Source organism: Taeniopygia guttata, chromosome Z (genome assembly GCF_048771995.1).
Source record: "Taeniopygia guttata chromosome Z, bTaeGut7.mat, whole genome shotgun sequence".
Classification (NCBI taxonomy): Eukaryota; Metazoa; Chordata; class Aves; order Passeriformes; family Estrildidae; genus Taeniopygia; species Taeniopygia guttata.
In genome coordinates this window covers 60,195,377-60,219,941 of record NC_133063.1, presented here as the reverse complement: position 1 = coordinate 60,219,941, position 24,565 = coordinate 60,195,377, and the positions used below count along the sequence as shown (strand labels likewise).

General features: G+C 37.8%; 1 protein-coding gene across 6 annotated transcripts in view; it reads left to right on the top strand.

Moving 5' to 3' along the window:
- Nucleotides 1-24,565, top strand: part of NTRK2 (neurotrophic receptor tyrosine kinase 2) — a 193,473-nt gene that overhangs the window by 87,903 nt on the left and 81,005 nt on the right. For 5 of the 6 annotated variants that reach the window (XM_030257432.4, XM_030257433.4, XM_030257434.4 and 2 more), the window contains one exon: nucleotides 23,728-23,916. In XM_030257432.4, coding sequence (XP_030113292.1) covers nucleotides 23,728-23,916 — 189 coding nt within the window. Of the gene's footprint in view, nucleotides 1-665; nucleotides 6,902-23,727; nucleotides 23,917-24,565 lie in introns of those variants that run through there. The other variant, XM_030257437.4, reaches the window with a different exon arrangement.

The window sequence follows — 24,565 nt, the reverse complement described above, 5'->3', positions numbered from 1 at the left end:
ATTTAGTTGTTAATTTTTAAGTTCCTCTTGATATTTAAATTCAATTAATTTCAAGATAATTGACTAATATTTCCCCCAGCTCCACTTTCTTCTGCCATTACAGAGGCAGTTGATGCCACTAAGGGCAGCAGCCTGCTCAGACCAGCCAAAAAGGATAATGTGCACAGAGCTAAGGAAAGTTAGAGAGAATCCTGGTACTTAGAGTAAATCTGTGGCATAGTGGGATACCCTACAAGTAATTGGTGTACCAAAGACAGAAAATTTGATTGTGCACATTGAGCTGTTCACCATAAATCTTGGCACAAGGCAGAGCACCTGGCTGAGGTTTTTCTGACCCATACCTAGCACAGTCCCTGGTTGCAGAATTCTAGACTTACTGCATTACAGCTCAGTCTGAGTATATTGATATGTAAAAGACAAATAATTGTACATGTTACACATTTTTATTTAATAAATAAAACCTTTAGCCACAAGATAGAGGTAATGTCATAATTTTCATAAATTAATGTATAATTTTTATGTAATTTATGTATGCTTTAAATGCTTTTTATGTGTATGTGTTTGATTGTCAAGTATTCATTTGTTTAATCTTTTGTATTGATTTTTCTTTGACTTTTTTTCTTTTTTTAAGCATGATTTCTCACATTTTATTTTGTTTTTTTTAGGTTTTGTTTTATTTCATAAGATCCCACTGGATGGGTAAATGAAATAAGGAAAAGATGAGAGAGGGGCTGTTGAGCTTGTGGAATCTGTGTGCTGCACTGTAGGGAGTGGACAGTGTTCTTGCCCAGTGAAGTTCCACCTCCCTTGGATTTCTGTTTTAAACATTTGTTATGTTTTGGGAACTATAGAAGTACATTTAAATCAGTAGCTGTTTTTCCAAGAGCAGGGAAAGGTGAAGCCCAGAGGCAGCTAAAAAACTCAAGAAATTCCAGAAATAAGCTACCACACTCTTTCCTATTGCCTTGTCCTCACTGTGTCTTCCAAAATGACATAGAAATGAAATTATATTGCTTCCTCTGTCAATTTTTTTCTGTTCGAACTTAACTGGAAAGATGTTGTTTTTATAAATAATATTTATCAAAGGTGAACTGCAAAGCTGCTTTTATTTTATTGAATTAATGCCTCTGCAAAATTTCTTCAATGCTTAGTTTAAGTGTGTGTGCAAGCTCACTGATTTCTGTGGAAATGCTCACATCGTTAAATTTAAGTTTTTGTATATTTGCAGGATATGGTCTTAACACCTGAAGCAGTAAATTGCAGAGCTGGCCCTGCAAATCTTAATATGTATGTAGTTCCACTGACTTAACCAGGAAGATGGGGAGTCTGAGCTATATACAGAAAGGTGGCAATACTGTTTGGTGTGTTTGGGTATTGAACCAGGGCCATCACTTAGACATTTGGTTAGGTTGTGCTTACTTGAGATAGTCTCTAAGTTTGAATAAGCACACAAATCTGTAGTAGGCCAGAATGCTGATTCTGAGCCAAGAGCAAGAATAGCAATGGTATGTGGCTGGTCCTTCAGATGTAGACTTAGAGGCTTGTTTAACTGTCCATATTTAACTGTGAAGTATGCTTCAGAATGTGCTTCACTATACTGCAGAAAAGAGTCTACTGTAACAAGTAAAGCTAGATGAAGGTATGAGCATATTTCAAGAGCAGGACTGCATTTAGATATAGTACTAGAAATTAATTTTCATTTGATTTATGTATCAAATCCTGAGGGTCTACTTTGATCTTTTCCATTTAGGGAATTTTAAGAAGTATGAAGTTTCAGAGGTTTTTTTAACTGAGAGTTAGCTACAAAGACTAGTAGTGAAAGAACGAGGTAGATGCTTATGTGTATTCTGGTTAAATTTTTGAGATATGATTTGAATTTAATTCCTTACAACTATGTTCAGTAAAAAAAAAAAAAAAAAAAGAGAGAGAGATGGTATTATATTGTCCCTAATGTATTTCCTTTTCATTGTTACCTGCTTTTAATTTCAGCCATTTTCACTCTTCCATTGTGGCACACTATTGCCTTTTCTTTTACTGCGGTCTTTTAAGACCCTATACCATCCCTCTCTTTCTACAGTACTGTCTCGACTCTTTAATTATGTTTCTGTGTATTTACTTGCTTTGTGCCTTCTAAGACTCTTAATCCTTCAATTTTTTTCTTGTGTTCTCTTGAGTGTCTTTCATACAAATTCTTTATTCCTGCTGTGTTCAAGTTTCAGAAATATCCTCATTAGTCAAGAAATGTGTCCACATTTGCATACTTCTAGGCCTATGTAGGGACATATTTCCTTTCCCTTTCCACTAGTTAGGGAAGGGGAGATGCAGTCACTAAAAATCTGTCCCAAAGATGTATTTTGCTCCCCACATTAAAGAAGAGGACAGAGCTGGAAGTCTACTGATGACCTAGGAATCATGTTGTCTTTGTCGCCCTGCACATACTGTGGTGATCTGGGGAAGGATGGCAGCAATTAAGGATATCCATCATAGTTCCTGTTTGAAGTTAGATGTCATCAAGTGCTCTGCTGTTCCTGAGAAAGAGTATTAGGAATGTCTGCCTTTTTTCCTCCAAGTCTGTGAATTATAAGACATGGTCTTATTTTCTAGAGATCTTAACTTTCTCTTCTGCTTACTGACTCACTTTTAACTCCATTTAATTATTTTTTTCTTGGACTTCTTGCTTATCCGTGAGTCTGTCCTCCTGTTGAAATAATATCTGATATCATAGAGGTGATTCTAAATCAGTAGACAATCATCTAGCGGCAATATTTGAACTAAAGTCAGTGGACTTACATCAAACATATATTGGATCATGAACAGAGCTTGACCCAGTAGCCCAAATTCCAGTTTGAAGTTTTGCTGGAACAAAGTCACCATATTTCTGTTATGTGTTCACAATTTATTGCCAAATTAATGAGGTGAGAATCTGAACCCTTTTCTTTTGGCAGGGAAAAAGCAAACTTGCAAAGCTGGAATTTGGCAGTTGACTTTTGAAATATTTAATTTTAAAAAGTAGTTCTTTCTGATTCATAATATTTATATGCATAAATATGCACAGTTGTCGATTGGGGATTTTACATAATTTTTTGTAATTTATTTTGTAGCACTTTGCAGTTCATCTTTATTGGATAGGAATAGGTTTGACCTTCAAATGTTTCAGAATGTACTGACACAGTATTTTGGATTTTATGTAATCATGGAGGTACTTTAATAAACCACAACTGATCTATGCACCACTGAAATATATATATATATTTTTATATCTGTATTGTAGAAATCCTTCTTACATATTTTGTACTACATTATGTTAGACACTCAGTACATTATTACTTGATGCAGATATTCACAGAATATTATGGATTACAGCACGTGATTTGTTACTAATAATGTCTTAGGACGGATGTTTAATGCTTGATGGAAAAAGACTACATGTTCCTAAAATGTTTTCTTTTCAGTATGTAGACAGAGTGTCTTAAAGCTAAGGGAGCTAAACTTTTAACATGGAAATTGTGATACCCACTAGCTTCTGTCTTTCAGCTTGATTGTAAGTGACATTGCTTGTAACTGTAGAGATTCTGATCTGCCCAAATGGTGTTGGTTTACAAAGGGCTCACTTAATTACAAATTCTTGACCTCCTTAAAATAAAGTGAGACTGAAACTAAAAATCATACAGGAACCATTAACATGGTAAAAATTGATGAACATCCAGGATTCGACATTAAAAAGCTTTTATATTGTTTTACTGAGCAATAAAAAAGGCTATGAAATGTCTAAAGGCAGAGTCACTATTTTTTTACACTGTGCCAGACATGAAACTAAAATAAAAGCATACTTCTAAGGTTATGCTAGAAGGGGTTTATTTGTACTAGAATTTATTTTAGGTAGACATTTAATATGCTCAGAGACATTTTGAGATAAGCTGTTGAGCAGTTTGATGGGCAGATTAGTTTGAGGCCTGGAGAGGAAGCACTGCTGGGGGTGTTTTGGTGTGAAGCAAGTCATGTCATCCAGTCTGTTAAATAAACCTGTTTCTGTTGAATGTGATGGAAGTTTGACCAGTGGCCAGGTCTATGTTGCAAAGAAGTGCATTGTTCCCAGGCAGAGGTCAGAACTGTACTTGCTGCAGCTGCCTGTCATGAAAAGCGAGGTGGGAGCAGTTGCAAAATGTCTGTTCCTGAAGAAAGCTGTCTAGGGACCATCGCTTTTTTAGTGCGAGTCCTGGAAGCTCACAGACAGGGCAGACTGAGGCTGCTATTTTCATGGCAACATGTGTCTTGAGTATCCTAACCTGTGAAAGGCAGTCTTCATCCTTTCCACTGCCTTTGTCTACCAGCTGGACCTCTCCCAGGCAGCAGTGAAGCAAAACATGCATTTCAGTGGGAGCAAGATCAAGATCCTTGGTAACAGCAGACAGTGCCAAGAAAACCTGTGGACAGCTAGTTGAAAACAATTTTACTTCAAGCAGTTCTTGTGCGTATTGCTTTCTCTTTTTTGACTGTAGGCAGAAGCACTTAAAATCAATTTTTTCCTAAGAAAGCAAATTCCTAAGCCTGTTTTTCAAAAGCTATAAAATATATGGAATTTTACCATATGAAAATGTGGCTCTTTAAGCAGAAAATGTGTAGCTCTTTAAACAGAAGCCTTCATACAAAGTTTGTCAAAGTTTGTCCCTTTACCCAGTTGTCCATGTTAAGTTTACAAGTAATCATCACCATGAAGGCCATCACTTTGTTTGCATCTATTTTAATGCTTAAAAACTTGCAAATGGTTTCTCAAATTGGAAGTTATTATCCAATAGATTAAAAAAAACACCCTTTCTAAGCTCTTTTTAATTCAGCCATTTTTTTAGTTAAGAATTAATAATAATTATTATTGTTAACAATAATCATATTTTATTATTTGAAATAATTCAAAAGTTACTAGTAGACTGAGCAGCTAAGTATGTTGTCCTTGTTTATTTCAAAAGAAAACCCCAAAAGCTTATGTCAAAGTTTTTAGTATTTTCTCATTCTCCATCATTCTCTCTGGCTTTTTCTCTTCCTTCCAATTTTTGGTGGTTCTGTTTTCTGTTCTTCAGAGAGCTCAATGCCCTACTTTGTGAGTTGTGGTAAGCTGTCTTCTTAGGGCACAAATGTGTAGAGTCTTGGAATATCCTTTTGAAGGACTTTGCCATCATTATGTGATGGTGTAAAGTATTTCAGATTATAATGTAGGTCCATGTTGTGTGAGATTCTTGTCATCTGATCTCCAGTGGGTGGTTGGAAGTACTGAGCATGAATGCAACATCATAGGGTGCACAGAGAATGCAGGGGCTGTGTATTTCATGTGTCCCAGCACATTTTATTGTCCCACTTCCATAGGAATGTGTGTGCCCAAACTTTTGAAGCTGGCTTCCATTTGCTCTGTTTTTCTTTTGTTCATACAAATTCAATCTGCTCTGAAGATAGCAAATGATGCATTGATTGGAAATAAATATAGCTGTTCAGTTCCACAAGCATGTATGTGACTGAACTTGGACAACATGGTATTGTATTTAAATCAGCCTCGAGATTAACTGGATGACTTACTTTCATCCAAAAAAACCCAATAGATTGGAAGAGCCCACATGAGAGTATGTATTGTTTTGGTATGGACACGCTATATGCTTCTAATTTTAATATCAACCTTCCATGAAAAGCTATATTTTTGCAGCTGCAAGGAGTGTGTAGGACAAGCATGTGTTCTGGCCTGCAGCAGAGTTGTAGGCAGCATAGAGCCAAACTGACTTCATTTTGAAGAGGGCCATTCCCTCTCTAGAGGCAGCAAGTCACAGCAGGGTTACTAAGCAGATTACTTCTTAATATAAGAGGAATCTTGTCTCCTTGCATATATATTTTCACTGTTACTTAGTTCCTCACTGGAATGAAAAGAACAACCATATAGAATTTCAGGGAACTATCTAATATTCAAGCAAGTAAAAGGTAAAATCATGCTTTCTTATGATAGCTTTGGTTTTTTTTGATGTAAGCAGAGTAGGGCTCCCTTGTCAGGTATGTCCATAGAAATCAGAAAATAAATCCTGATTTTTTTCCTAAGTATTTTAGTATTCTTTTTAGAGGTTTTTAACACAGTTATTTCATAGGTCTCACTGACTTTACTAGTGTGTGAGCATAATTGGGCTGCAGCACCACTGCACAAATCCAAGACCAGAGTCTCAAACAAGTACACTTCAAATCTTTCGCTGCCATTCAGAGGTCTCTGTTCCTGAGTATTTTTTTATATTTCAGGCTCAGTTTAAAAATGAGAAGGGACATTCCGTTGATTTCAAAGTATAGAACTTTAACATTCTTTCCTAAAATATTTTTTCACACATGTAAAAAAGTAATATTCTAAATTTTAGCACAAAATTGCCTTCTACCATAGCATCACATTATGAAAGCTGGATAGTGGGACAAAGGCAGTGGGCACAAACTGATGCACAGCAAGTTCTACCTGAACACCAGGAAAAACTTCTTTGCTGTGCAGGTGAGCAAGCCCAGGAACAGATTGCCTGGAGAGGTTGTGGAGTCTCCCTCAGTGGAGATATTCAAGAACCATCAGGACACAATCCTATACCATGGGCTCTGGGATGACCTGGCTTGAGCAGGGAGGTTGCACCAGAGGACCCATTGTGGTCCCTGTCAACCTGACCCATTCTGTGATTCCATGGTTTAAAAATTACTTGCTGTTATCCATCAGCAAGCTGTGAGTCTTTTCTCCCCTTCTTCCCTCTAATTCTTTGTGTTGAAAATCTTTCATGTTTCTTGTAAGTAACAGACAATCATTGTTTTTATTCCCAAATGCTACCATAACAGTTTGGACAATCTATAAAAAATGTATTACATGAAATTCCTTTTAACAGTCCAATAAAGTTCTATAATTTCATATCATTGTGTCTTTCACTATCTGTAAATTGATCATACCTTGTATTTCATTAGTAACAGTGAGTGCATTGAAAAATATGTCAATTTTTGAGTTCCTCACCTGTTACCTGTTGTTAGAAAAATGCTATTATTGTCTTTGTGTTCCAATAAGAAGTGAGATTCAATTCCTTAATTATATTTTTATAGCATCATTCATTCTTTTTCTATTTATAAAGCATTCCCCCCACCCTGCAGCTGTTTGCAGTAGTTTTATTTCTATTTAAGATACTTTAAATGTATGTATCATTAACATTCAAACAAATGTATGTGTATTCAGGTCAAATAACTATATGTTCAGCTTTGCCTGTAAGACACAAAGTTTTACATATCAGGCCATACTTCATCTACTCAGAACTTTACACAAAAAAAAAAGTTGTTTGGTTAAATACTAAGGTACGGCATGGTGATTTTCCAAATTATTTTGAGGAAACATCAATGCTGTGATTTGAAGCCCATGTTTTGCTTTGGAACTTCTGTTTGTTGGCCTGAACTGTCTGGATTTCTAGACAAATTTAATGAAACAATACAAAAGAACGTTGAAATGGTTGTATCACACGTTATGTCCAAATTTTTTATCTTTTTTGTTTTTCACTTGGGCATGCAATATTTACCCATTAATGTGATTGCTTCATTTGGACTGCAGCAATTTCCTTAATACATTGTGACTGTAATCAGTAAAATCTCAAATAGTGTGTCATGATAAGCTAGAATATGAATGTGATAGTGCCTTTTATACCTGCCACTTGAAAGTGCTGTGCTTTTTACATGTTCAGAAGGAGGAAAGTATTTTAACTGTCCATTCTAGCCATAACACCTTCCAAAGATAGCTGATGCACAGAACAAAAATATGCAAGTGTGTGTTGGGAACCACACATGAGTGATAGTGTGGCCTAGAGGGGGGAGGGATGCACCACCACGACCACTGATGACAGTTCCTTAATAACTTCTTATAGCTCATGTTGGATACTAGAAGTCAGAGACCAGAAGGTGATGGGTGATGAAACTTCAGATGGGCAATTGGCTGTGAAGTTTCTTGATGACTAGTGTGTTTTACTGAAGAATCACCATGTTATCCCCTTGAGGGGTTTTAACAAAATTTCAGTGTCTACAGCATTGAAGTATACGATGCCTCAGGAATAGATGCGTCATCCCTGCCTCAGGGAAGTATTTATGATGTCTTTACTCCAGGAGATATACCAGCATAGACCATGCTGCATAAACCAGAATCTCTTTTTCTTTTTCTAAAGATGCATGCCATTAAATAAATTTTAATGTTTCCTTATGAGAGTTAGCATGATGCTGAGGTCAGAGCTTATAAATTAGCTCACACTTTTCATCCCCAAATGTCTCAGAGAGAAGGTCAATAGGGCTAGCCATATCAGAGATTCCTAGTACTTTGTTCTATGTAATCATTGCATAGTCATAAAAAGTTGCATCACTTATGTTAGATGTCTTAAAAATCCTAGGAAAAATCAGAGGATTCTATGTATCTGTAGAGATTAAATATCAGAATTAGAACAAAATATGAAATCTTGATAAGTCTATGCTTTTTGAAAGAAAACATTTATGTAATACTCCCATTTTCATTCAGATTCAGAACTGTGTGTTTCTGTAAATAAGAGACAGAAGTCAAAATTATGAAAGAATATCAGTGTTGGCTTCCTCCTGGTAAGACCCACTCATTGACTTTTCCCATTAAATTCAGGGGTTTAAATAATCTAGGAAGTCAGTTTCTCTCTTAGTTTTATCTTCTCTGAGCCAAAAGTAATTTTTGGTAATCCGAGATACTACCTGTATGCTGTAATGTAACTGCCTGCCTGGATTGATGAAGTCTGTCTTCTGTGTACCAAGTAGCCCATTGATAGATATCTCTGTCTCTAATAGCATTTGTGAAGGTTTCTGCACACAACTGTGTTATTACTAGTTGCTCAGGTGTATAATTTTTAAATACATTAAATGGTTTTAAAATACAGCTCAAATTATCAACTCTGCATATGTTTGCTTATGAGGGTATGAATCAAAATCAGGTAAGTTGACTGTGATTTGCCTGAGCACTTCCTTTCTCCGGGCATTTGAAGTACAGTTTTTGAAGCAGAACATGCTAAGACAAGCCCTCTACTTTCTGTGTGGTAAAACAAGTTACCTTTTCCCATATGTCGGCGTTGTTTTGCCCTTGGGAGTTGGCACAGTCTCCTTCCAGGTAAAGAAGCACACTTTATCTGACTTTATCAATGTCTCAAGAAAAGTGTGAAGAGCCACATGCCTTTTCAAGAGGAAGGCAAAGATTTATCATCATGCTTTTTCTTTCTAATGCAGATGCCAAGTTTCCATTGCCTGCTGCAACTTCACACTTTGATGAATCCAAATGTATATGTATATATATACTGTTGCTGTTGAACTCAACTGTTCTGGTACCAGGGCGAAGTTGTTACCTGTCATTAGGAGGTGATGGTATAGCCTCTAGAATCAGTTGTTCCTAACTGCAAGGCTCTTGACATTTTTTGTTCTTGGGTTCTGGTCTGAACCTGGTGAGAGCAGCTGTAACCACTAGTGATAGGTAAATTGCCCACAGGATAGCAGTTTGATCAGTGATTGCCGGGGACAGCTACCCATGCCAGGAAAGGGCAACCTTTGGCAGAGGAAGAAGAGAGGTTGAAGATTGATGGCAGAGAGTTACCCTGTGATCAGCTAAATCAAAGACTTTCATTGCCTCTCAGAGGGGAATGGAAATTTTGAAAACCCTTTTTTCTCCCATGTGGAAACATGCAGACTTTGCTTCAGGTGCCATTAATCAGGCCACTATGAGTTTATTTGTTTAATACAGAGTATAAATGTAATTTTAACTCTATTCATTAGGTTTTCCACCTACATGTTACAGGACGTACAGGGTCTGTGCCAATGCTTTTCTGGTTGCACTAGAGCCCTGGTTCTGACCCGGAACCACAACATTATAAAACAAATCAGGGGTGTTTAATCATTTGACATTCTTGTCATCACTGCAGTTATGGACTATTACTTCTTGTAATCATGCTCTTAAAAATGAGATTTCATTTTAAAATTAATCTTTAGTGACATGGATTTTTCTCATAAAAATTTAAATGAGTAGCTCAGGACTTACTTTTTTCTTAATTTTTTCAGACTGGTTAGATAACTTAGCTGTTTCAGGTTGTCATACCTTTATTCGTTGGGCACTGCTGCCACATCAGGAAAATATGGAGAAATTGGCTGCTAAACATAGCTCTTTTATTATACCAGATTCTAATACCTCTGGAAACTACTGACAAACAGAACCATCCCAAATGTTCAGTTGACAAATCGCGTACTTTTAAAAAAAGAGTTTGTGTATCCATTTAAGTTAATATGACCCAATGGGGGCCAGTAAAACCTGACAACCGAAGAAAGCAGCATCCTCCCCTGCAGAGCCAGGAGCCCACCTAAAGGGCAGCAGGTTCCTGTGGTCCACCTGCCCCGGCAAGAGCTAAAGGAAGCTGTTATATCTTGACTGCTTCCTGCCATCTACCTTTAGAGTTGTTTTATCTCGGTGGCACAGGGCCCAGCTTAAAGCCTCCCAAAGGGTCATATGCCCAGGCATGCTTCAGGTGCTGGAATGGCATAAATATTGTGGATGGCTTCAGTATTTTTTGTAATGATGAGCTTGCTGTACTCCATCCAGCTATTGCTTGCTGTTTGCTAGGGATCCAGGCTTGCTGCTTTGCTGTTTCCTGCCTCTTTTTGGGACTTGTAGAGGAGAAGGGAAGGGATATACTGCAGGGGGGTTCACTGCTTCTGGTTTCCAGCCTGCCATTAAGCACCCTCCAGCAAGATGGCTTGTCTGCCTTGCATTTTTCCCTTCCCTGCAAGCACACATGACTGCATGACTGAAAGCTGAAAGACCAATATTTTCCTAATTTTAATAGTCCCAGAAGCATCATAAAGAAAATCTAGCTCTGTAGTTTTTACATGTCTGGTAGCATGCAGCAAATCACACCGTCTTTAATCCTCTCCCTGGCAATACTCCCACTGGCTTCAGTGAGAGTTTTGTCTGAGCATGACCAGAGTTGGAATTTCAGGTTTTGGTCCTACATTAATTTTTCAGCAAGGAACAGAAATGGATATTATAGATTTTCAGTTAAACATTAGGAAGACATAAAACTGTCATTCTCTATAATGTAGTAGTACAAATATGGGCAATTACCTTTTTGGCATTGTCTTGTGAGAATAATGCAGATTAATTACTTTAACCCATTCCTAACATAATTCATGTTCAGCCATATATTATAGATGCTATCTTTCAGTGACATAACTAAGTGCCAAAACTAAGTGCCACACCAGGAGAAGACTGCATTTGCTAAAAAGATTGTCATCATTCTTAATGAAAAGACAGCAGTCCTAATTTCACTGTCATTCATAGGAATTTCAAACCATTGTCAATATAATAACTTACTTCTGGCTGATATGAAGACAAACGGAATTAGACTCTTGGTATTCCACCTTATCTATTCAAAGGATTTCATGCTTTGTGTTTGGTTTGACTCTTTCACCCAACCTCTGAATTTGCTTTGCTTTACATTTGTGATGAACGAGCTAGTTGGAGTTTAGCACATTATATTGGATCTTAAAAAAAAAAAAAATAGGAAAACCTCATCTGGCAAAGAGAAGTAAGGCACAGAAAAATGTTTGGGAGAAAATGAATTTTTCCTAAAGACTGTGAAAATTAAGAACTTGGAGTTTACTGACATTATGGTATAAATGTGGTGATAGATAGATAGATAGATAGATAGATAGATAGATAGATAGACAGATAGATAGATAGATAGAGTATAAATCTCTGATGATTTTAGAGAATGAAATACCAATTATGCTCCTGCTCTGAAGTCAAATTATTGGTTTCCTAGTACTGCTGTGTTGAATTGATTGTGAGTATTTTTCACACAGGTGTGTGCCTTTTGCAGCTTGGTCCTTTGAGACCATTTTATGTGTGACCACTGCAGATGCCAATTTTTTATCTAGTCCAGTGCAATAGAGGATTGTGGCTGTGCATGGTTTGTACTTCTGGTTTTTGTTTTTTTCCTATTGATCTCTGAAGATGAGAAGATGATTTTTACATATCAGTTCAGAGATACATTAGTTAGGAAAGTTGATAAGGTCATCTACTTCAATTGGTGCCAATATTCTATATGTGCTCAGTAGATTTTGTGTAGAATTACAAAACCATTTTCTTCTGCTTTATAGTATTTGCTTTTAATGGTGATTAGGAATAAGGCTCTTCTTTAGCAGTTCCTTTTTGAGAGTATTTGATTTTTATGCAAATCTGTTCTGATAAATCTGTTGCTAAGAAACAGCCGTGACTGAATTTTTGATAAAAGAGGACACTAGACTGAAAATAAATGAATGTCATTCTAGAATACTTGAATTTCACAAGTACTAATGCTGTTTTAATCCTAATATAAAAATGACAACATAACAGGATGCCATGTTGTTGTTAGAAAAAGTGAGGATAGATGAGACAGGTGGTCAAGAGAGACTCAGTTAAGTGTGATAGGTGAAAGTCTTTATAAAGGAGGAAGTAAGTAAATAAGCAGAGGAGAAATGTTTGCTTATTTCATCAGAAAATATGCTAAGGGATATTAAAAAAATACTCAGAAGAAGGAGCAGAATTAATTTATAAATATATTATGTGGAGCATCCTGGAGGAAGAAAAACTCTTGATTGTTCAGAGCCCTGAAGAATGGAAGTAGAGATGCCTCCAGTATTTTAGAAAACCTCATTGTTGTGTCCTGACCAATTTCAGAATTAATGCATCCATTTCCAAATCTGCTATAGAAAAACTGCCACAGTTTGTAGTGTGGCCACTTTTTGGGATGGCTGATCTAGCTGATATATTGCAAATAGGTTTGAGTATGTGGCATTTTCCTGCTTCCCATAGCAGCATTTTCAAGGAAAGCTGGCGGGAGAGAGGTAACAGGAGGAATCTCCAGCAGATGAGGCGTCATGTGGCAGGGAGGAGGCGGAGGTGTCTGTAAACGGCAGTAGAGGTTTATCATGTAGAGGCAAGACAGTCAATTTGTGCAGCTAATCCTATAGCTTGTGAGTGATGCTGCTGGAACAGAAGTTTGACATGTTTCCTTTCTATATATGAATGTCATTTGCTCCACTGTAGTAATTTTTAGGTCTGCATTAGAAAAGGATTTTGAGAATATAAGTCTTAACTGCCTTAGGAATTGTGCTTTGGGAAAGAAGGGTGTTGTTGGAAGGCAATTCTGCATCTTTGATCTGAAGATATTTTGGCTGGGATAGTCCTCCAAACAGCCTGTTATGTTTCCTACCATCTCCAACAGTGAACTGTTCTTTAAACAGTGTTCAAAATATCTAATCGAGCATAATCCCAAAATCTGTAACAATGGAAATGACTGGTTTTCTTTTCCTTATGATTTCTTAGAGGTGCACAGAAGAAGTGTTAGAGTGGGTCTGCTGGTAAGACTGTTCCAAATACTTCACCTGGATATCACCTAAAATATAAGTATTTTTCATGACACATGATTTCTGAGCACCAAAAAACTTCACAGAAGAAGATTCTTGCCAGTCTCTTTGTGGCCATCAAGGTTTTCTGAGCATGGCCTGTGATCTGTTTAAAGGCCTGAGATATGTATGTTGCTAAGTGCTTTGGGGACAGGTTCTGTAGAGAAATTGCTGCTGTTGCACAGACACAAAAGGAATCTGTTTCACTGTTGCTAAGTAATGTAATATAAATGGGAATAAAATGTCTGGTGTTAGTGCTCAGAAAGGAAAGTTAGCTCTGTCTTCCTTTGTGCTCACTGAGGGCTAGTTTTGGACAGCTTGTCTTCTGTACCGAAGTCCTCTGCCCTTCCAGCAGCCCTATTCTAAAGGCCAGCTACTATCTTTGAAATGCATGCAAAGTTGGGGCCATCAGCACCCAAAGCCTGTTCACCTAAGGTGAAAGCAAACTTCTTGAAAGGGAATATATGGAAGAGTGTTAGCTCACCACCTTCCCACGCCCTTCTCTTCATGCATATGTAGACCTTTGTATTTCATTTTTAAAACCTGTTTTCCAGGATGAGAAGTGTTTGGAGATGAAGAGGAGGCAGTCCATGTCAGTGCAAGTTCCAAACAGCCCTAGATGGGCTGTAAGATCATTTCAGTGAGAGCTTAGTGAACAGCAAAACCAGATTTCTGCAGATGTTGTTTACAATTTGAATATGATGTTTTGGTTGATTTAGTTTTGCTTCTTTGTAGCTTGTCAGGTTTAATGTTAGCTAGTCGGGTTGTAAATCAAAAGAAATATTTGGAAGCTGTTATTCTAGAATGCTTGTTGGGAACAATCAGAGATGTATTTCACTGTAGTGTTGATTTTATAACCCATGCAAATATTGGGGGCCTGTAAAAATCTTGCACTGACAGAAGGTAAGAAATTAGACAAGACTTTGTGTTACTATGTCATGTAGTTAACACTTTCACTAATGAAAGTTTTTCAGAAGTAATAAAAGGAAATTTCCCACTGAAATTAATTGTATGTAAATAATGCTATTAAACAATGTATGTTCTAGTAGAGTAACCCACTGTGTAGTAGAGCACAAGTGTACTTCTCACCCAGCTAAACCTATTTTTATCCTGTGGGGTGGAAAAGTGAACTGCTAATGTGTGGAAATATAGGTATTTCATTGAGCTATTGTGTGTATTTGTTGAGCTCTGGGCTTCCTTTGGTTCTGAATAGACATAAATCAACATTTGAAGACCTAAAGTGTTTCCTATATCACTCATGGTCTGTCTTTTTATCGTTGTGGAAGGTTAGGGATAAGGAACATCTGGGAGATCCATCCCTATCCTAAATCTGTATCAGCTATACCTGTATCTTTTCTAAGAGATATTTTTCCTAATGCAGCTTCAAGAACTCCAGAAGTGGAGATTTCTGAGTCTTCTATGAGTAATTGCACTGCTCATGGGAGCAAGATCTATTCCAAAGTTCCTGAGGATCTATTCCTGGGGACCTATTCCAAAGTTTTTACTATAGTCTTTCTTAATGCACTTTTGTCATGGAGCTTTTAGTTCCTGTTTGTCAAAGACATGCAATAAAAATTGTAACCATGCATTGGAAGGCTATCCTTGTGTAGCTCCTCAAAAGATAAAAGGAAATAATCATTGAGGCTTAAAAAAATTTAGATAATGTCATTGGTAATGCTTTTTTTTTTTTTTTTTTTTTCCTTAAAAAACCCTGCACAATCAAATACAATTCAAAATCAGGGAGATTTTCTCCTCAATCTAGCATATCTGCCTTATCATCTAACTATGTTTAACTGAACAGAATTAGGAAAATTATTCAAGTTAACTACTCCAAATATCTTTTCTCTGACAGTCAAAGCAGCATGGGGAAAATTTTATTGCTTCTGTACACTTTGTATTTATCTTCTAGACAATAGAGGACCTCATTTCCAGTCTTTGGAGTGGGAATGCTCACACTTAGATTATTTATGAGAAGTCTGTAAGGAAACAGTTCTTTTAATTATTTAATTATTTAATTAAATAGTTCTTAAATGTAATGAAAGGCAACAAAGATTTAATTTCAGGTGAATTATTATTTTTTTTGTTTGATGCCAGCAAGTACATTCCAGCTGATCTTTTTTATTATTGAGGTGATTTTTCACTGTAGCATTTTTGAAGGATAGTAGTTTTACCCATGTTTCCAAGATATCAAAGCCTGCAGGTGACTATAATGAATAGTGCTGATGATCTGTATTAAAAAATGATAAATCATTTTTTCTTAAATTTTTCTACATTTTCTGCCTTGTTTCTTTAATTCTCTGGCTCATGTATTCATATTGATTAATATGCCACATCCCAGCTAGATTTTTTTCTTAGGTCTGTGTTTCATATGACTACCAATAATGGGAGGCCATAAATTCCTCATTCTTCATAATAGGGCACATCAGCTGAGCTGCAGATATTGCAAACGTGTCCACAAAGCAGTGGACAGCTGTATAGCCACCATTCATCCTATAGCTGAGGAGGGCCATGAGTCCCAAAGGGCTCTGTGGTTTGACAGCTGGGGCTACCAGTTCCTCCCACATTCTGGTCATGACTTTGACAGAGATCCCACTTAGGTACTGGGTAATTCAGTGCCAAAGTGCTCTTCCTGTTGCCTCCAAATCAAAAATAATAATAGCGCATACCTCATTGTGGATGATCTATTGGTTAAAGTGGATTTATTGGTTAAAGTGCATAAGAATGTGACAATGTATACCAGATTGGAGTTATTAGATCTGTTTCACAAATGTTTTCCATTCTGGCTGAAAGGGAAGAAGAAGTCAGCAACCTTTGTGATGTCGGTTGAGGTTTTGCTGATAGCACCCCTGGGAACAGCTGGCCCTGGAGTGAAAGCAGGGCAGAGGGGTTGGGAACCTTCCATCCTGTCCAGACAATACCAGCAAATTCAGTATGCATTAGACACCTCATTCTTTTTCCTACAGGGCTTTGCTGCAAAGGAGGTTTCTTGGGTGAACTGTCTTGCCAGTCTGCCGCAGACCAAGACACCCATGTCTTTATCCCTGCACCCTGTAGGTTGCATGACTTTCAGGAGCCACTTGCATTATGAAGGGCTCCCCTAGGCTATCCTTGGGAGTCATCCCTTGCAGAAACAATTGCTCTAGGCTTGCGTGTGAGGGGATGTAGGAATACATGGATACAGGGGAGTATAGAGGAGGTTGTGAGGAGAAGGGCAGCTGAAAGGAGCTGACTGGGATTCTTTCACAGTCACGCACCAGAATAAAACCCAAGCAAACAAATATGCAGCTGTGGCTCTTAGATTCAAAGCCAGAACAAAAAGCCCTGATGAAATACTGAGTGGCTAAAATCTGTGCATAGTCATGTCAATGGAAATTACCCAAACTGTTTGTTTGTTCCTCTGTAGAGGAGCTAGGCATTTGAAATAAGTTTTCCTGCAAGATGAACATGTGTTTTAGGGAAAAGGCATCTTGACACCTAGCAACACGGGAAATTTTGTACTGTAAAGCTAAATAACATACCTGCTATTTCATTAGACTCAAAGATATGCATTACTGAAATTATTCCATGTCCAAATGAAGGTAATCCAACAACGTAGATAATTTGCTCTGTATGAAAGTGATACAGTGAAAACCAAAGAATTTAGGCTTCTTCTGAAGCTAAAACAAAATGCCAAACACTGATTTTTCACATGAAAACAAAGGCAAACTACCTTTTATCCTGGATCACCCAAACCAAACAATTCACCATTGAATTGGTCTGGTTTCATCATGATTTTCAAACTGATTTCTCTGCTTTGTTTCGCAATAGTTGTAAGTGAGGAGATTCCTAGGGGCTGCTTCTGGAGTTTAAACCCTGGTTTTCCACTCTCCTTTGAGAGACCTTGAAGAATCCTACTTACTTTTGTTATTCAGAGAATGTTAGAAGTGCATGCTGATAGGGAACAGAGGTATTTGTCTACTGGATGTGATGATTTCCAGCACTTTGTTGGGGTTCTTCTGACTTCCTGGGAGCATCCTCTTGGATGGAACTGAACTTCTTGGGCAGTGTCAAAAGGTTTTTCTCATCTCATTTGTCAAGAAGCAACAGAATACAAGCTTAAACAAGCACTGGTGGGTGTAAATCAGTTAAACAGATTGATGATACCTGTCAGAAGATGTGAAATTGTTTATCCTTTAAACACTAAAGCCTGGCACGTCTCAGTTTTCTGAGTCACAGACTTAATGTGTAACAGTGTGGGTTTTGGCTCAGCGTATTGTTCCAGGGTAGAAGGACATGCACTCTTTGATCTGTGAAAAGCAATATAGTTTAGCAGGATTGGCTCAGGTATAATGCTTTTTGTGGTGATCTTGTGGCTTTTTTTCACCACAAACAAAGGAGGATACCCTAATACACATTTTGCAACTGCATGTGACAGTGATTGTAGAGCTGGCTACACAAAGGCTAAGACTAATGGCTGCTGTCTGGGTAGCTGGCAGGGCTGGGGAAATGAGACAGGAAAGGTCAATTAGAAGGTGGGTAGAGGCAAGATGTGCTATTGCTCCACGCAGCTGAACTCCTAAAAAACATGGGCGTGCCTTGCCTTGAGCTTTCCCTCATTACAAGCATTGGCAACTGCAAAGCAAAGACCATACTTTTAGTAAGTCCACTCTAGATTTGCAGAACAATCTGACTTCACTTTGAACATCTCCACCAAACAAAGCAAGACGTAACTTGTTTCTCTTTTGAAGCATATTCAGTCTTCTTTTGGTTGGTCGATTGGTTGGTTTGGTTTTGGGTTTTTTCTTGAGTTCTATTTACACCTTTTAATTCAATTCCCTATATGCAACATACTGCATTTTAAGAAACCAATAGTAGAAAATATTTTTTCTATAATTGCATTTCTCTCTATTGTGCTGGCTTTCTTGTCCAGTCTAACAGAATTGGTACCACATGTTTAGCACCACAGTTTCTGAACATGGGAATACAAAGGAATATTTGAAGTAAGACTTAGCACCTTAGTCAGAAAAAAGTGTGCCAAGCTGTGATCAGTTACTTGTCTTCCAGAGGGAGTAAAAGATAAGAGCACAATTTTTAGAATAAAGCTGAAAAGGTGTCTCTTCTGGTGAGAAAGTTGGCTCTTGCTTTGATAAGAGGGAAAAATGAATATCTGCTCTTGCTGAAGCATAATACTTTCATTTCAAGCATGAAGAAGACATAAAAATCTACAGCAAACATGGGAATCTCACAGGACAAGAAATCTTTTGTAATTACCTTTCAGAACAATGTATTTAACTACTGAAAAAATAAATCTCTCCCAAAAGGAAAAAAGGAGAATATTCAGTATAGGTTTGGATTTAGCAGAGGTGCTGACTGATGTGACATACATTCACTGTTGTGCTTTTAACTTGCCAGTGTGCTCTTACCATGTCTTGGCGCAGGCTGATCCCTGTTCCCAGGGGAACTAAGAGGCAATGCTAGTGCAAGGTCCATTGAGAAACCATTCTAGGAATCAACATAATTTTTAAGGAGTTATATTTATTGAGGCATTACAGCACAAATTATGTCTATAAATGCTGCTTTTTACATGACCTGCTTCCTAACAGTTAAGTATATGCATCATTGCAAATACACAGCTCCAACCACAAAGCTAAAATTGAGGTAGGTTTTGTGGTATTTTATTTCCTCAGTTGTCTTCCAGTGTGCTTGAGCCATTAGTGACTTAAGGGATATCTGGAGTGATATGTGTTGCAGAGAAATAGATCTCCAACAAATAGCAGTGTAGATAGGTCTTGGTAGCATGCATGTTAAATCTGCATTAACTCTGATGGTAATAGGAGTATAATGAACCATAGAATAGAATAATAGAATGGCTTGGGTTGGAAGGGACCTTAAAGGCCACCCAGTTCCCACCCCCTTGACCATGGGCAGAGACACCTTTCAGCTAGACTAAGTTGCTCAGAACTCTATCGAGCCTGGCCTTAATGCTTCCAGGGATGGGGCATCCATAGCTTCTCTGGGCAACCTTTTCTAGTACCTCTCCACCCTCACAGTAAAGTATTTCTTCCTAATATCTAATTTAATCCTACTGTCTTCCAGTTTGAAGCCATTGCACCTTGTCCTGTCACTGCACACTCTCGTAAACTGTTTTGCTCCATCTTTCCTATAGGCTCTCTTCAGGTACTGGAAGGATGTAATGAAGTCATCCTGAAGCCTTCTCTTTTGCAGGCTGCACAATCTCAATTTTCTTAGCCTTTCCTGTCATGAAAAGCTGCACATATTAATAATGACTCTCCTTTGCCTGTTCAAAAATAGCACACCTTGGAAATAATAGAATTACATTTTATTTCTTAACCTAGGGAAATTCTTTTGGCACCACCAAGGTAAAGTACAGTGCAGACATACAGTATTCGAAGGATAGCACAGTTCTTCTTGGGATGTGCAGTAAGTAAAGTTTGCTATTTCTGGCTGTCCCCATATTATGTGTTGAGGATAATTCCCTGCCCAGCTGTTGGAGGCATTTTGGCTTTATCATAGGTCATCAGTTTCAAATAAAATTGGTTTTCTTATATGTCACAACTTTTTTAGAGAGCTTCTGGGCATTTTTTGAACACAAAAGGAAGTTTTCATAAGCCTAGGTGTTGTGGATAAGTCTTTAGCTTAATATCAAGTAGAAGAGAAATTCATCTCCATGGTGGGTAGCCCACGTCTTCCCCAAAGCAGATTATAGATTCTTGTCTGGTTCCAACTTGTCTTCTTAAGAAAAATTGTCTAAAAATGAAATCAAGGGAAGATTCTGGGCGGCACACTGGTAGAAGGTCTCTGGGGTCTTCTTAAAAGTTTAAGCCAACTGTGAATCAGCTCCTGGTAATAGCTAGTGATTACTGATCGCCCATGATTTTCACTCTAACCTACTACATTTTGTCTAAAATTTTCAGATTTCAGGTGTAAAACAAAGTGCAGATTTTATGAAAAACAGAGGCAGTAGTAGGTGACTGAGTGTAATTACCATACTTGTTCTACCTTTGACAAGTAATTCAGTGACCACATTTAATGTTGGATGAAACCACACTCCAAGCTGTTCAAGAAATTATCCTTCATTTTGAGCACAGAAAAGGGCAGCTCTCATTTCTTATCAGCACAGGTGACAGTCTCGTCTTGCATCCTAGAAATGTTTTTACATTACTTGAGTATCATAACCAGCTGCAGAAGTGGCCGGTCTCTAGCTGTAATGTGGCTTAGTGCACTCAAACAATTAAATGTAACTTTTTGATGAGTAAATAGTCTAGCAAGTAAACAAGCATGGAAATGGTCTATGTAAAAGTTTGTTCACATTGATCAAAAAGGTCAGGAAAAGGGAAGTTTGAAAGGATATGAACTCATCTGCCTCTAATCCAAAAAAAAAAAAAAAAACCATCTGAGGGGTTCTGATTGTCTTAATTAGAGAAGAAATAGACAGGGAATAGGATTTTTGAATGCAAACAACTATTCACAAAAACCATTGCATGAGATTTTGCTAATAAGAGGGATCACAAGGTGATATAGCAACAAGATTCCCAGAATTGAATTTTTCTTAAACTGTTTTGTACTGCCGGGAATTAGCATGAAAGTTGCCTAATTTTCCAGGTTTTCGTCACCTACATCAGAGAGCTGTATATACTTGGAACCTGCTTCATACCACCCAGTAGACTAGCTTTTACCAATAAACCTAATTGAGCAGATTTACAGAGCAGTTGTCTAGTTTTCATCTGCAGCCCTTTGCAGTTTATACTGGTTGAAAATAGTGCTTCGCCATACAAAATTAGATCTTGAAGTACTGCAGAAATTATTCAAAGAATAGGCTGAGTTCCTTAGTCATTATCCCACGTTAACATCTCAAATTGTGTAATGGTCACTTTTCCTTGCCATCACAGCATGTATGTTTGAAGCAAACAATGACAAAAGAGCCTCCTCCTGTGCAGCAGAGAACAGCAGGACTGAAAAGGACTTAAAGACATGCATCTATTAAGCTTCAGAGTGGAGAGAATTGCCCTATTTGCTTTGAGAGAAGGGATTTGATCCGCATACTAAAGTATATTAGTGTAAAAGTATTTTGTTTTCCCAAGAAAGTATTAAACAGCCTGCTTTTTTTTGAGCAACAAATAGAGATTCAGAAAGTTTAGAGATGCATGGATCTACCAAAAACTGAATGCAGTTTTAAATGGGTTGCACTCCAAATGTTTGTGCAAACAACTCTTAGGCATCTGAAAAATATGTTGTGATTTAATATAAATATTGATTATGCCATCTGAGTGGCCTATTCCCACAATTTGTTAGGCTCTGCCCTTCATTACAGATTTTTTTACCAAAAATTCTTTATCCTGGCATCTTTCCCAATAGAGTCAATCATGTGGGGATCTGAGTGATCAGTAATGACAAAACCAGCCTTGGTATGAGTATTTCACTTGATTAATTGCAGAGATCTAGGCTTTATATACATTTGTCAACAGTGAGTTTCCCATAAAGTGCCAGGTATTTGAAAAATTACTTCTAGTATTTCAGGCTGGGGGAAAGTACTTTTTCAAACTATGAGAACATTTCCCTCATGCACCATTAAACCAGCTGGGGAGAAAGAAAAGCTGGACAGGGGTGTGAATACACTTGTGTCTCGAAATATAGGGTTGAATAGCCACATCCCAGGATATTTAAGTTTTATGACTGTAAGCCAGGCTGCGTAATGATGAAGTGATTTTGTTAATAATACGGTGAGCCACAGAAGAGCAGGAGTTTCTTTAGAGCTGCCCTTTCTTTGCTGTGCTTGGGACTATTCTTTTTCTCATCTGGTTCTTCAGCTGTGTGTCTGCTGAAGTGGATCCTGCTTGTCTTCTCTTATGCTCTCAGTAATGTGCATACAGAATCTGCTGGTCCTGCTGGTCTCTCCTCTGCATTCTCTATCTCTCTTGCAGACAAGCTGCCATCTGCGTGACAGGCTACTCAGCTCTGTCTTGCCTTTACAGTGTTCCTTCTGTCCAGTCTAAAACTCAGTCTGGGAGTCCAACATATTGCAATTGAGTGAATTGAAGTAAACACTTTTTATTGTCCTCAAGGTGTTGTCTTCTGTCCCCTTCTTTGGGGGGACATTTGCTCAAGCTGTTGTTGCTCCCCAAAAGCTAAATGCAGTTGGCAAAAGATGTTATTTCAGAGTAGGTACTTCCAGAGGGGGTTTTTTTCCATCTGTTTCTAGCATTGTCCTTTGATTGTTACAATTAAAAGATGTGAATGTCATCCCAAAAACTTTAGTTAATGTGGATAGAGAATGAAGTGAAATATGTGTGATCTCTGCTGTCTCTTCAGTCATTAGGCAAAATGCTGCTAAATAGTGCTTCTGGTTTTCTAAAACTAGAAGAAGTAATGTGGAATTTAAGTGACATGGTTAGATGTCAATAGTTCGAATGTTATCTCTGCTGATTTGTTAGTTCAAAGACTCCTGGATATCACAGAAGTGGGACACTGTGCTAAGCAAGATAATTTTTTAAAAATCCATTTACAAGATTTTATCCGTGTGGCACTTTCATTAAAAATACAACGCATGGAGTGAAAACAAAACAAAAACTGTCACTAAATTGCCATTCACAATAGACCTTTTTTTGGAAGGTGGCTAGATTCATATATGGACTGGGGAGCCAGTAGGATGTGCCCCTGGCTAGATGAGCTTCTCTGCAGCAGCTCCAGGTTTTACTCCTCTACTCTTCTCAGCATCTCTGGAACTATGCAAATTGTCTCCTGGATTTTGGCCCTGAACCATGTTTTGTCAGAATTTAGCAGCTTCCCACATCAGGATGAGCCCATTTGGTCTGTGTCTTTTGTTTTGTTGTAATGCCAGGTAGGGCAGGCATTCCCTGGATTTGTGCTGTTACTGCTCGGTGCTTCAGGTAGGGCATAAGGTAAAAAGTTAATGTACGTATTCCATAGTGTATTTCTGAGAATGACAAAATTATTTCAAGAAGTTTTGAGATATTGCACAGCGGCAGACTGTGCTGGACACTGACATTTACTCCAGGTGATGTACCAGTACAAAAACTTGTTTTGATTCCAGTTCCTAATGGACAAAAAAACCACTGTTCGCCATCTGCATCCAGAGATACAAAATATTTGAGGTAAGGTCAACAAGGCACACAAAGAGAGCTGTTGACTGTAGGAATGGAGGACAACTGGCCAAAACTGGGAAAAAAAAAAAAAAAAAAGGTAAATTACTCATCTGAGGGAAGAGTACCATACACTGTGTTACAAGAAAATCTTTGTTTCTAACTCTAGGTCCTTCTTCAGTCATCAGCAACGACGATGATTCAGCCAGTCCCCTCCACCACATCTCAAATGGCAGTAACACTCCATCTTCTTCTGAGGGGGGTCCAGATGCAGTCATCATTGGAATGACAAAGATTCCTGTCATTGAAAATCCACAGTATTTTGGAATTACCAACAGTCAGCTCAAGCCAGATACTTGTAAGTACAAACAACTGTATATGTTTCATCATTCATTTTACCTGTGCAAGTGTTGTGGCTTCTTAACACAACTAGCATAACAAAATATTCCAAATTCCTGGAAGTGAAATGGTGGGGTTAAACTGTGTGCTATTTACTAAAGGCACATGGGATGAACCGCTTTACCTCTGTCTAAGCCAAATTCAGCCCTTGTGACAGGGCAATGAAGAGAGCAGTGTTATGCTCAAACCCCAACCCATATTTCATCCAAGTCACTGGTAGCCTTTCCATTGATTTCAGTGGTCTTTGGCCAGTCCTGTGCACTGAATGTATTCTTGGGAGAAAATAGATCTTGGATCAGAAGCTAAAGTCAGTATTGTTACATATGCACTACTTTTAAATTGATCATATCAACATCACCAGATCATATCATGATATCATATTAATATAACCTAACTTTCAAATTTGAGTATTTGTAAAGTTGTAAAAACTGTAAGGTTAAAACTTCAGCTCTTGTAATTTTCTTGTACAATTCAACCTCCGCAGACAGAAATTGTTTTAAATGTTTAAAAGTAGACCAGAAGAGAAGAAGCTTGCATGATGGACAATACATGTCGCATACAAATTCTTTCGTGTTCAGCTAGTAGCAAGTGGAATGTGAAAAAATATG